Here is a 13,311-nt window from a genome sequence, read left to right on the forward strand (position 1 = left end):
TTCTTTCCTTCTTTCCTTCTTTCCTTCTTTCCTTCTTTCCTTCTTTCTCCCCTGTGACATTTAACTTTGTTCATATTTGAGACTTGAATAGTTGATAAGGTATGTACAGTGGCTAATGTGTAATGTTCAGTAAATTCTCATTTTAAAAGCATGAGAAACAGGAACAGGCATGGAGCACGTGGCCTCTCCAGCCTGCTTCTCCATTGACTCGGGCCTGAGCTGATCTTCTGCCTCAAATCCCACATTGCAGCCTATGCCCATGTTTTTCAGGCCCTTTTGGTGCCCACAGAAATCCATTCTTCTCGGTCGTAAATGTACTCCCCAACTGAGCCCCCTGTAGCCTTCCGGGATGAGGAGTTCCAAACATTTCATAATGCTGAGGGAGTGAAGAAATTTTGTCTTCCATCTCTGTCCTAAATGGCTGACTATTTGATAAGTTCATATTGGAATGCTGTTGGAAAACTCCTGCTGAGAATGATCACCGATCTCCTAGTTGGTGGTTGCTGGATTCTCAATCCATTTTGCCTTGTGAATGTCACCCCAATATTCCAGGGAAGCAAGCAGTTTGCTTTAGGCCCTTTCCTGTTCCAGGATTTCATTTACTGTTGGGGTTGAAACAACTGCTACGAATTCGTTGGTTATCCCAAATGGGGCTTATTTATCGCCTTTCTGTAAAAAAGCTGAAATTTAATCCTGGCTGAATATTTACAGTTCTTGGAGCTAAAGAGCCCAAATGTTATGGGGAGAAAGTGGGAACAAAGCACTGAGTAGGATGATCAGCCATGGTCATGTTGAATGGCAGACCAGACTCAAAGGGCCAGATGACCTAGTCCTCCTCCAAGTTTCTATGTTTGTGTCCCTTGACAAACTTTGGCTGCAGATCATATTGCTTTAACCAGTTTTTTTGAATGATCAACCTTCTGAACAATTTCATTGTCATTCAGGCTGGTATGACTGCACCAGGCACCCGACGACCCATTTACGACAAGAAGCTGGGCACAGAACAGTGCGACAACAGTACGGCATCACTGCAAATGGGCAGCAATCAAGGAGCCAACCAAAGCGGCACCAACTTTGGTCTAGGCCGCCAGATTTACAATCCCAAGTATTGCCCAAATGCTGGGCCTGGACTGAATGGAAGCAATTCTGATTACAGTGGAGAGCCATTTCCAGAAAGTCCTGCTGGTTATCCTGCACAATACGACTGAATCTCTTGTGCTACAGCATTTCCAGGAAGGAGAAAGCAACTCATTGTCCAGCTTCTACATGTGGCCAACTTGCAAGTGGTTAAAATTCCCCTTGTCTCTCTCAAACTATTCTTACACATCTCTCAATTTCTGTTTTTTTTTACTTTAATGAATATGATCCAAAATTGATGGTTTTTACTTCTTGACTTAATAAAAACCGAAAGAACTGCGGATGCTGTAAATCAGAAATAAACACAGTAAACACAGTAAATGCTGGAAAAGCTTAGCAGGTCTGGCAGCATCTGTAGAGAGAAATCAGAGATAATGTTTCGGTCAGCATTGAGTTCTGAGGAAAGGTCACTCGACCCAAAACGTTAACTGATTTTTCTCCAAAGGTGCTGCCAGACCTGCTGAGCTTTTTTGACAATTTCTATTTTTGTTACTTTTTGACTTTGTTTCTTTTTAATCCTGTAGGGTCATTGAGCAAAAGAGAATTTTTTTTTTTTTTTTTTTTTTTTTTTTTTGTTTTAAGGTCCATTTTATTTTTCTTGTCCAAGAAATTTTAAAGGAAGCTTTTCAGAGAAGTAAGATTCCACACTTGATGGGGTGTGGAGGCTATGTGCGGGAGGTGTAGAGGGCTGGGTGAATCTAATCTCTGCTCCATTAATGAGGTGACTGAAGAATTAACATTTAGGAATGATGCTGCTGGAACAGTATTTGGAGATTGTTCCTTCAAACCACTTTTTAGTATCTGTCACTTCTCGCCATTATGGTTCTCGCTGATAGTTTAACAGTACATATCTTTATGTATTTTTTTAAACATTATATATCCTTTTTATTTCCTGAAGAAGGTGGGAATGATCCAGAATTTCAACGTCGTCAAAGACTAATCGTTCATGAGAGCAGGCTTGTGGGAAAATGCAGCCACCTGTTTTCAATTTTTCCACTCTGCCAAATCCAATAACATTCCAAAGCCATTGCGTTTACACTTTTTTTATTCTGTTGCTTTTTAAAACAAACTGGATTTTCTTTTAAATCTGCCTAACATTCCAAAGGATTAGGAGTGTGGTGATTGTATATAAAGTAAACCCTCAGAATGAAGTCTTGCACAATACTTGCACCCATGAGCTATAAAGCTTTTGGTTTTCAATACAGGGCAAGATGGATTCTTAAAACGTTTTTGTTTTATTTTCCCCCAGAGTCTGTTCTCATGATTTTGATAAATTTCTTTAGAAACTTTGATTCTAGTTATTGTTGAGCCTGTTGAGAAGTCAGTACTTTGTCATGAGTTATTTGCTTATTTTGCAGTGCAGTTCAGTTTAACTTGCTGCAATCCTGTATTCAAAAACTTCAGGCTGTTGCTACTATAAGCGAGAGCAAAACTGCTCCAAATACCCTCATTGGAAGCATAGTTTCAAAACTGAACCAGGTGTCTTACAGTTCAAACTACAGTATGAAATTGTCACCCACCCATCATTACTCCTGACTGAAATCCTGGTCGCAAGAGTAGTAAGAGTTTGTAGAAGGAATGTCAGGGTAGCAGCATTTCCATACACCATTAGGATAATGAGCAAGTGCAGTTTGGTTTCATTTGCAAAGTAAAGGCTTCAACTCGAGGAAATGTTTGATTCTCTTTACTCCAATTCCCATGTAACCTGCTGAATGGATGATTAAGCTGCTACTACAATAGAAAATATTGTGCCTTCAAACTTTACTATCTCTGTCTCCCCTGTGGACCACTTGTCAGTAATGACATGTTCCCTGTATTGTATATGCAGATTATTTGTAACTTTCTTAGTAATTAAATGTTTTTGTAATTTTCCAAGTGTCATTTTATTTGACATTATTCATCTCTCATTGCAACTTGTGTGGTATTACTGATGGGTGGTCAGGAATCTGCAGTGAAGTTTCAAGTAATTAGCTGTTAACTTGGCCTGTCCATTTCGAGACCAACTGTTCCAAGTAGGTATTTCATTCATGAGATATGGGCAGTGTTTATTGCCCATCCCTAATTGTAAAGAGGGCAGTTAAGAGTCAACCACTGTTGTGGGCCTGAAGTCACTCTTAATCCAGATTAGCCAAGGGAGTTGGATTTCCTTCCATAAAGGAGATATCTGAACAATTGTGTTCAGCAAATCTAAAGTCAATACAATTAGAGCAGTTGTAATTGCTTGTACACATCAAGCTCACAGTGAAATTTGATTTTTTTTCTTCTATCTGTAATGAAGTGTGCTGATAGATGTGGAAGACTGTGTCTGGTGATGTTCATTACACTTTATTGCAGATGCAAACTTTTTAATCAGTCCTAGAGCTTAACGCCAACATTCCAAAACCTAATTTACAAAGTATCCTCAGCAAAAAAAAATCAAAACTGTGTGCTATTTACTTGGTGATGATTAAACTTTGACCTTAACTGCATGATATTACATTGATGGAAACATGATCCAAATTCTGTATAGCTCGTAACTAACTGTTGCATCTGTCACATGGTTATAGTATTGTCCAATGTGCAATGATTAATTCCTTGCCCCATGTAGGAAATAGATAGGGAGCCACAGTGGACAACACCCTCCTGCAGTCTGTCAGTCACCTTGAATCCTGATATCACACGGAAAACTAATTATGTTTGTCCCTGGTCAAACACTGATGTGGAAGTCTGTTCTGGAATTCCATAATTGAACACTGCACATCCAGCGCACGTTCAAGATTGAAACTGGGCCCTTTTTCTCCCTGTATTTTTAAAGATTTGCTCTTGGGATGCTGACAGGGTCACACTTATCACACCTGTACTTGTCCCTTTGATGTTGCTTGTGGACTCTGTTAGTTCTGGATTTGTTCCTGTGATGGTCTTGAGTAAGAAAATCCCTGATATTGACTCCAATGATAATGAAGAAATGGTGGTCTATCTTCATCATGATGGTGCGTCTTACTGGTGAGTTCAGAGACTATGCTCTTTATTCCTGTGGCTCTTATCCTCAATGGCTTTAATCCTGGAGACTGTTGAATTTCATTTTAGTGCCCTGCATTCTGAGTAGTCCAACCTGCAGGCTGTGTTCCCCAACATTAGGCACTCGGTCCAACGTGTTAGATGTGATGAGCAGACGGAGAGAATGTATTAATGGGGTCAGCATCCTTCAAACTGGATAAATCTTCAGGGAAAGATGAAACAGCAGGCTGTTAAAAGAAGCCAAAGAGGAAATAGTGGAAGATCTGAAGACCATTTTCTAATCCTCACTGTATGCAGATATGGTGAGAGATGATCAGAGGTGTGCAAATTGTTGGAGATATTTCTTAGCAACCTGTTTGGGTGTGTTATGATGCATCTCTGAAGCAGTTGGGATTTGAACCTGGGACTTCCTACCCAGAGGTAGCTACCACTATGCCACACCTGCCTTTATGTTAATGTTGTACTTTATTTAAAAGAGAGAGTGTGAGGGATTGACTGAATATTTACAGGCCAGTCAGTCTAATTAGAACTGTGGGCAATATGCAGGAATTGGTTCTGAGACAGAAATTTTCATATAGGAAAGCACAGGTAATCAACATGGATTTGTTAAGGAAAGGTCATGTCTGATAAACTTCAACTTAAACTTGAACTTTGAGGTCACTAAGAACATTTAAAGGTAGTGAGGTTGATGTAGTCTACATGGCTTTTAACGGGGCTGTTCACCAAGGTGATGCATGGCAGACTGTTTGCCTCTTACTTTTTTTTTTAAAATAAAAATCAATTTATTAGATGTAGGGGAATGTAACAGTTGGATACAAAACTGGTTAAGTAGCAGGAAACAAGGGTAACAGTGAGGTTTTTGAGGCTGGAAAGTTGATTACAGTGATGTTCTGCAGTGTTACATGAGATTCTCCTGCAATCCATAGCTATCAAGGGACTGGGCAGGTGTGCAGGAGAGTAGCAAGCAGGAGAGTAGCAAATGCTATTTCAACAAAAGGAAATGTGAGGTGATGCATTTAAAGGAGGACAACAAAATTAAGAATACGCTATTGATGGGAGAGTCCTGAGTGCTATAGAGGAAGTGAGGGATACAAATGGAACTTCACATATTCATGATGGTAACAGGCCAATTAATGAACTAGTTAAGAAGCCAAAGAAACCCAATTCTTTTATTCATTGAGGTATAAAACGCAAAAACATGGAGGCTATGCTTGAATTCTGTGTCTCACAGGAGGTAACTGTCCTAGATAGGGTGCAGAGGAGACAAGAGGATTTTAACAGGACTGGGACAATGCAGCTATGAGAAGTTTGGGTTGGAGGAGTTCTGCTTAAAACAGAGGATGTTGAGAAATTTGACTGGTCAGGATAGAGTGCATTGAAACAATCTGTATACCTTAGTAGAGAGGTCAGTGACTAGAGGACATTGATTTAAAGTGATTTGGTAGAAGTATTAAAATAGTGACTGGGATTGGTGTACTAATCCCGCAGAGGAGGAAGCTCTGTCTGAGGCATGAGAGCCTGAGGTATTTTTTTATTTTAAAAAAAAAAAAAAAAAAAATTCATAAGGCCTTCCATGAGTCAATTATCCTGCAGCATAAAGAGAGAAGGCCCAGAGCCTACTATGCTGACCTCTCCCTTGACATCCCTATCAAAATGAGAACGCTATTACTGTCCAGGGTATAAACTCTTACCAGTTTCTAACTGAGATGAAAAGGAATTTCTTCTGAGGGCTGAGTCTTTGGAACTCCTTGCCACAGAGAGCTATGGGGGTAGCGTCCTTGTTTGTATTTAAGGCTGAGATAGGTGGAAAAATTCTTGATTAGTTGGGGAATTGAGGGTTATGAGGAAAAGGCAGAAATGTGGATATGAGGAATGTCAGTTCAGCCATGATCCTATTGAACAGAGAAGCAGGCTCAAGGGGCTGAATGACTTGCTCCTGTTCCTATTTCTTATGGTCTTATGTCAGGATGATCATTTGAAACCTTCCTGGAGTGTTAGTTGTGATGTCTCAACTATAATAGGTTCCCTATTTTCTTAGTCTTTCACTTTTCCCAGCCACTGCCCAAAACAAGACTAAAGACTGCGATTGGTCCCACGGCTGTTTGTTTGGGTAAAGCAGTGAGAACTGGGGTATTCCTGGTTAATTTTATTAAAATGAATCATTTTAGGGATGTGAGTGTCACTGGCTGAGCTAATTGTTTATTGTTAGCCCTTAATTGCCAACGAGAAAATGCGGACCATGAGCTGCCATTCTTGGAGTGTAAGGTGATGTTAGGAAGGGAGTTCCATGATTTTAACCCAGTTCTGTACGATGAGACTTGCTGTGAGGCTTGTGACTCCTCTGAAGAATGGTCCTTGGAGGAGTTTGCAATTATGACCAATTGTAGAACTATCATGTGACAAGAATCTGCCCTCTTGGGGTGGGGATAGCAAGTTCAATCATATTAACAGAAAGCAGATGGGGGAAGGAAAAAAAAAATCCAACTTTGTAACTCTAGCATAGTAACCTTCAGTGGATGGTTATTTCTGGTTAAGAATACAAGGAAACACTAACTTGGCTGGAGAGCTAATGTGTTTTGATAATCTGAAGCCAACACACAGCACAGTAAGTGGATTCTGATATCAAAGGAGTTTGTGTATCAAAATGAAACTTAGTGACCGCCAGCCTGAACTGCAGAAAAACTCCTCACTTGTTGTCTTTCATCTTCACTTGTGTTGTGCTGCATTTAACCAAATAGCAGCAGTAGCAGTAGGCCATTCAGCCCCTCCAGCTTGCTTTGCTAATCAGCTAGATCATAGATGATCAGCCATCTCAATGTAATTTTCCTGCACTATCCCCATAGTCTTTAAGATCTTTCATACTTCAAAGTGCATTAGGTTTATGAAGAGCTCCTTCAACAACTGATTGGCCTTTTTTTTTCTTTTTTAAAAAAAAAAAAGTGCTCTTGTGCACAACTTTCTTTCAGTAACTGTAAATCACACATGTTCTTGGTCATAATGTGCTAGGCACGGTAAAGGCAATGCAGACTACTATAGCAATAGCGTTCTATATTGCTGATACAACAATTCCTATACAACTTGTCTAATAATGAACCTAGTTATGATAGCCTGAACAATGCCAGATTTGGATTAATAAGTGGTAAATCAGATAGCTCTGTACAGAACAGAAATTGAACCTTGGACTTAAGTCATTGTGACTCCAGTAATCTAAATTTTTAGATAAGGCCAATGGGGTCATTTTTCCTTGTTACTTTCATAATTTTATTCCATTGTATATGCAAATATTTTCCTGAATCCCCAATATATCTAACTTCCTTATTTTTAAACATATATCTCTGAATGTAGACCTTTCTCTACAGTAAGCAATTTGGCGAGATTGGCTTTGTCAACTGCAGCCTTGAAAATATTCCAAATTTGAAGCCTCAAACTTTATCTTTCTCAATTTTAAAAAAAAAACATAACTGATCACATGCAGTGACCCCCCTTGGATTTCAACTCCAAATGACTCCAAGTTAACAATATTGTGTTTTCTGTCTCTCTTCAAAGAAGGAATGCAATAAGTAACATTTGTTCACCACAAGCACCATGACCATCTTCAACAAGAGAGTCCAATCTTTGTCCCATGATATTTGATGGCATTGCCATCACTGAATTCTCTCGCTATCAACATCCCGGGAGTTACCATTGACCAGAACTGAACTGGACTAGCCATAAAATGACAGTAGCTACAACAACAGGTCATAGGCTAGGACTCCTGACTTCCCAAAGCCTCTCCATCTATAAGGCATATGTTGAGGTATGATGGAATATTCCCCACTTTCCTGGATGGTTGCTGTTCTAGTGACACCATCCAGGACAAAGCAGCTCATTTGATTAATATCCACCACCTCACCATCTACTCTGTCTGCTATTGATGCACAGCAGCACCAGTGTGTATCATCTATAAGATGCACGGCGGGAATTCATCAAGGCTTCTTAGAGTTCAGAGGTTTGGAAGGTATTCTCTATCATCTAGAAGCACAAGAGCAGCCAGTATGTGTGAACACCACCACCTGCAAGCCCCCTTTTAATCTAGGACACCAGCCTGACTTAGAAATAGATTCCCAATCCTTCACTGTGCCTGTATCAAAATTCCAGGAGTTCCTTCCTTAAACAGCATGATGGATGGACTGCAGTGATCGTAGAAAATGGTTCACCATCACCTTCTAATGGACAGTTAGGAATGAGCAATAAATGATGGTTTTGATAATGACTCCTATTACATTAAGGTATAAAAATCATTCTGAATGTTCAGTTAGGAGATACGACTTGCTCCTGTTACTCCTATCCCATCAATTAAGTGTCAGCATTTTCCAGATGTGGAGGTCAGAGAGGAGGGGGTGGGGAAAGGAGGTGAAAGCGGAAAGTTAAGAGATTGTTGCAGTCCTGTGAGTGAGCTACCCAGACATTTTGCTCTGACATGGTGTACCAGCTGTGAATGGCTGTTCAGGCATTTTACACTCGGTGAGAAAAACAATGTTCACCATTAAAGAAATTCAAAAAGTGTTGTGTTTCATCTTTCTGCTGTAAACAGAAAATTAACCCTGACACCCACAGACGCTATAATTTGAACAGATCCCCAAGTAAACAACTTTAATGTGACAGTAAGTGAGTCACAACATTCCAGGCCTAGATTCAGCACAATGTGCAATGTGATTAAGGAGCCACTGGCGAGATTAACTTTGAACAAGCATCATAAACCAATAAAGAGTGTCACATTAGCTTGACCCGAAACGTCAGGTTTCCTGCTCCTCTGATGCAGCCTGGCCTGCTGTGTCCCTCCAGCCGCGCACTGTGTTGTCTCTGACTCCAGCATCGGCAGTTCTGAGTGTCACATTGACAGGCAGAATCCACACAACATACAGCTCAAGGAAGGAGAGAGGCTGTGACCTGATATAAAGTTTCAAGATCGTTCTTTGCCCCAGACAGTAGCGCTTGTATGTGTGTAAAGAGTGTGACTTGAACAGAAATACGGGTTTGTAAGCCTGCTTTCAGGAGGTGGAAGCTGCATGCAGGAAACTAGTCACAGTTTGACTTTGAGACTAAGGAATTCTGCCAACATGGATCACTTTCAATGGACCAGAAAACCCAGGAATATGACACTTTTTTTAGTACTACAGTATTTATATTTCCTATATTATTTCATGGACTATGGGTATCACCAGCATTTGTCACCTGCCCCTAATTGTCCTTGAACTGAGTGGCTCCTAGGCCATATTTCAGAGTCAACCACATTGCTGAGGGCCTGGAATCACATGTAGGCCAGACCAGGTAAGAATGGCAGATTGATAACCCTAAAGGAGCATTGGTGAACAAGTTGAGCATTTAACCACATGCTCAGCATCACTGAGATTATCTTTTTCATCCAGATTTATTCATTCAAATTCAACCAGCTGCCCAGGCTCAATTAAATCATTAGTCTGGGCCTGTGGGTTACTACTCCAGTGATATTACCACTATATCAGCACCTTCCAAGATTCAATATTGGTCTAATCTGAATTAACTGATCGCAGAATTGAAGGGTGCTATAAGCATTCACACTCCTGGGGTGCAGAAAGGAAAAAACTCTCCCACTTCTGACTGCTCCCCAACTCCCCTGCAGCAAGTTAACGTTTGCTCATTTTTACCATTTAGGTTTACGTTAGGGGAATTCTTGTCCTGTAGTGGTGCTGTGTTGTACTTCATTTGGGGAATTCAAGTAGCTGTGACAACATGCCTGTTATGTGCATGTTGCAGTCTAGATAGTGATGGAAGTGGCTCCAAATTTCTTGCCATCTCATGGCTGACCAGAAATCTTTCCAGCTGCCCTTGAAGGATTTGTAGGCTGAAACCCAACCAGTTTGATGGTGTTCTGAATGCACTTTGCTCATCCATCAGGTCCTGGGCTCTGACTTGAATCCTTCTGGCTCAGAGGACACAAACCACCTCATATCCTGGTGACTGAGAACAGTTTTAAAAATTCCATCCTTGTGTTCAAATCCTTCCTGGTGCCTTGCCCATTCCTCCTCTGTATTCTGCTCAAATTGTAAAACATTGTTCCAACTATGGCTTTCTGGCCATCCATTACCTTCTTCCTCCTCTGCCACCTGTGCCTCTGATGTCTAGACCATGATCTCAGGAATTCCCTCCCCAAACCTCTCCAATTCTCCCCATTCACTGAGCAAACCATTAGCTATGTTTGTTTGTAGATACTTTTTTTGATTCCTGTGTTCCATATATGTGAGAGAATCAGATTTGAATTTATGGGACGTTGGCACCGGTACTGGGGAAGGAGGGAGCTGTTCTGATGGGACAGAATCCATCTGAATCATGCAGGGACCAGAGTCCCTGTGATTCACATAAACGGGGCTGTGGATCGGGCTTTAAACCAAATAGTTTGGGGGGATATACAAAACAAGATAAATGAGCTTGTAGAGCAGTATGAATTTGGCAGGTACAATACTGTTGGCATCACAGAGATACAGCTGCAAGCGGTTCAGGGCTGGGAACTAAATATCCAAGGTTACACGTGTTATTGAAAGGACAGGCAGATGGGCAAAGGGATGGGGTTACCTTGTTAGTAAAAAATGAAATTACATCAATAGGAGGAAATGATGTTGAGTTGGAAGGCGTAGAATCTGCTTAGAGTTGAGGGATTGCAAAGGAAAAAAGACCCCGATGGGAGTTGTGTACAGGCGTCCTAGCAGTGTTAAGAATGTGGGGCAGAAAATAAATCAGGGGTTAAAAGACACATGTAGAAAGGCACTATTAAAATAATCATGGGAGTCTTCAGTATACGGGTAGAGTAGGAAAATCAGGTTGGTAAAGGATCCCGGGGAAAGGAATTTGTGGAATGTCTAAGAGATAGTTTTTTTTGGAGCAGCTTGAGGTAGAGCCCAGCAGGGAACAGGGAATTCTGGATTTGGTAATATGTAATGAGGTAGACTTGATCAGGGAGCTGGAGGTGAAGGAACCCCTAGGGGGCAGTAACCATAATGTAGAATTCAGAGGGAGAAGCCAGAATCAGATGCAACGGTTTTACAGCGAAGTAAAGGTAATGACAAAGACATGAGGGAGCAGCTAGCCAGCGTTAATTGGAAGAGGAGCCAAGCAAGAAAACTGACAGAACAGCAATGGCAGGAGTTTCTGGGGGTAATTCAGGAGGCACAGCAGAAATTTATCCCAAGGAAGGAGAGACATACTAAGGGGAGAATGAGGCAACCATGGCTGACAAGGGAAATAAGGGATAGCATAAAAGCAAAAGAAAAAGCATACATTGTGGTGACAATTAATGGGAAGCTAAAGAATTGAGAAGACTTTAAAAACCAGTGGAGGAAAACTAAAAAGGCAATAAGGGGAAGAAGATGAAATATGAGGGTAAGCTGACTAGTAAAATAAAAGTAGATTGCAAGAGTTTTCTAGGAAATGAGGCTGGAGAAATAGTAATGGGAAACACAGAAATGGCAGAGGAACTGAATAGGTACTTTGCATCAGTCTACACGGTGGAAGACAATAATTGCTTACCAGAGCTTCAAGAGATTCAGGAGACAGAGTTGAGTGTAGTGGCCATCGCTAAAGAGAAGGCACTGGGGAAGCTGAACGGTCTGAAGGTGGATAAATCACCCAGACCAGACAGACTGCACCTGAGGGAGTTGGCTAAGGAGATTGTAGAGGTATTGGTGGTGATCTTTCAGGAATCACTGGAGTCATGGAGGGTCCCAGAGGACTGGAAAATGGCTAATGTAACACCCCTGTTTAAAAAAAGGAGGAAGGCAGGCAATGGGAAATTATAGGCCAATTAGCCTGACCGCGGTCATTTTTAAGATTTTAGAGTCCATTAGTTAGGATGAGATTGAGGAGTACTTGGAAGTGCAATGTAAAATAGGGCGGAGTCAGCATGATTTCATCAATGGGTGGTCATGCCTGACAAAAATGTTAGAATTCTTTGAGGAGGTAACGAGCAAGTTAGACAAAGGAGAGCCAGTGGGTGTGATCTAGTTGAATTTCAAGAAGGCCTTTGACGGGAGGCTACTAAATAAAATGAACGCATAGTGTTAGGGGCCACGTACTGGCATGGATAGAGGATTGGCTGACACGCAGAAGGCAGACAATAGGGATTAAGAGGTATTTTTCAGGCTGGCAGCCAGTGACTTGTGGAGTTCTTCAGGGGTCAGTGATGGAACCACAATAATTCACACATTAATGATATGGACAAAGGATTTGAGGGCATTGTTGCTAAGTTTGCAGATGACACAAAGATGGGTGGAGGGATAGTAGTGTTGAGGAAGTGGGGATGCTGTAGAAAGACTTGGACAAGCTAAAAGAGTGGGCAAAGAAATGGCAAATGGAATACAATGTGGGAAAGTGTGAGATTATGCACTTCTGTGGGTAGAGTAGAGGCGTAGACTATTTTCTTAATGTGCAAAGTTTCAGAAATCTGAGGCACAAAGGGATTTAGGAGTCCTAGTCAGGATTCTCTTAAGGTTAACATGCAAATTCATTTGGCAATCAGAAAGGCAAATGCAATGTTAACATTCATTTCAAGAAGGCCACAATACAAGAACAGAGATATACTGCTGAGGTTGTATAAGGCTCTGGTCAGACCGCATTCGGGATGTTATGACCAGTTTTTGACCACTTATCTAAGGAAAGATGTCTTGGCCTTGGAAGGGATCCAGAAGAGGTTTACAAGAATGATACTGGGGACGAAGGGCTTGTCATATGAGGAGCGGTTGAAGACTCTGGATCTGTACTCAATGGAGTTTAGAAGGATGAGGGGGAATCTGATTGAAACTTACAGAATACTGAGAGTTCTATATGGAGTGGACATAGAAAAGATGTTTCCGCTAGTAGGACAGATTAGGACCCGAGGGCACAGCCTCAGAGTGAAGGAATGGCTGGTTAGAATTGAGATGATAAGGAATTTCTTCAGCCAGAGTATGGTTGAATCGATGGAACTCGTTGCTGCAGTGGGCTGTTGACGCCATGTCATTGAGCATTTCTAAAACAGAGATGGATAGACAGAGATAGTGGGAACTGCCAATGTTGGAGAATCTGAGATAACAAGGTGTAGAGCTGGATGAACACAGCAGGCCAAGCAGCATCAGAGGAGCAGGAAAGCTGACGTTTCGGGTCTGGACCCTTCTTCAGAAATGGCCC

General features: G+C 41.3%; 1 protein-coding gene across 2 annotated transcripts in view; it reads left to right on the forward strand.

The window, feature by feature from the left end:
* The window catches only part of LOC109936491 (calponin-2), a 34,564-nt gene extending 31,557 nt beyond the window's left edge, over positions 1-3,007 (forward strand). For both annotated transcript variants that reach the window (XM_048614230.1, XM_020535109.2), the window contains exon 7: positions 945-3,007. In XM_048614230.1, coding sequence (XP_048470187.1) covers positions 945-1,208 — 264 coding nt within the window. In that variant the 3' untranslated portion in view covers positions 1,209-3,007. The remainder of the gene's footprint in view (positions 1-944) is intronic.
* The last annotated feature ends 10,304 nt before the right edge of the window (positions 3,008-13,311 follow it).

The sequence above is a fragment of the Rhincodon typus genome, chromosome 29, assembly GCF_021869965.1.
Source record: "Rhincodon typus isolate 14 chromosome 29, sRhiTyp1.1, whole genome shotgun sequence".
Taxonomy (NCBI): Eukaryota; Metazoa; Chordata; class Chondrichthyes; order Orectolobiformes; family Rhincodontidae; genus Rhincodon; species Rhincodon typus.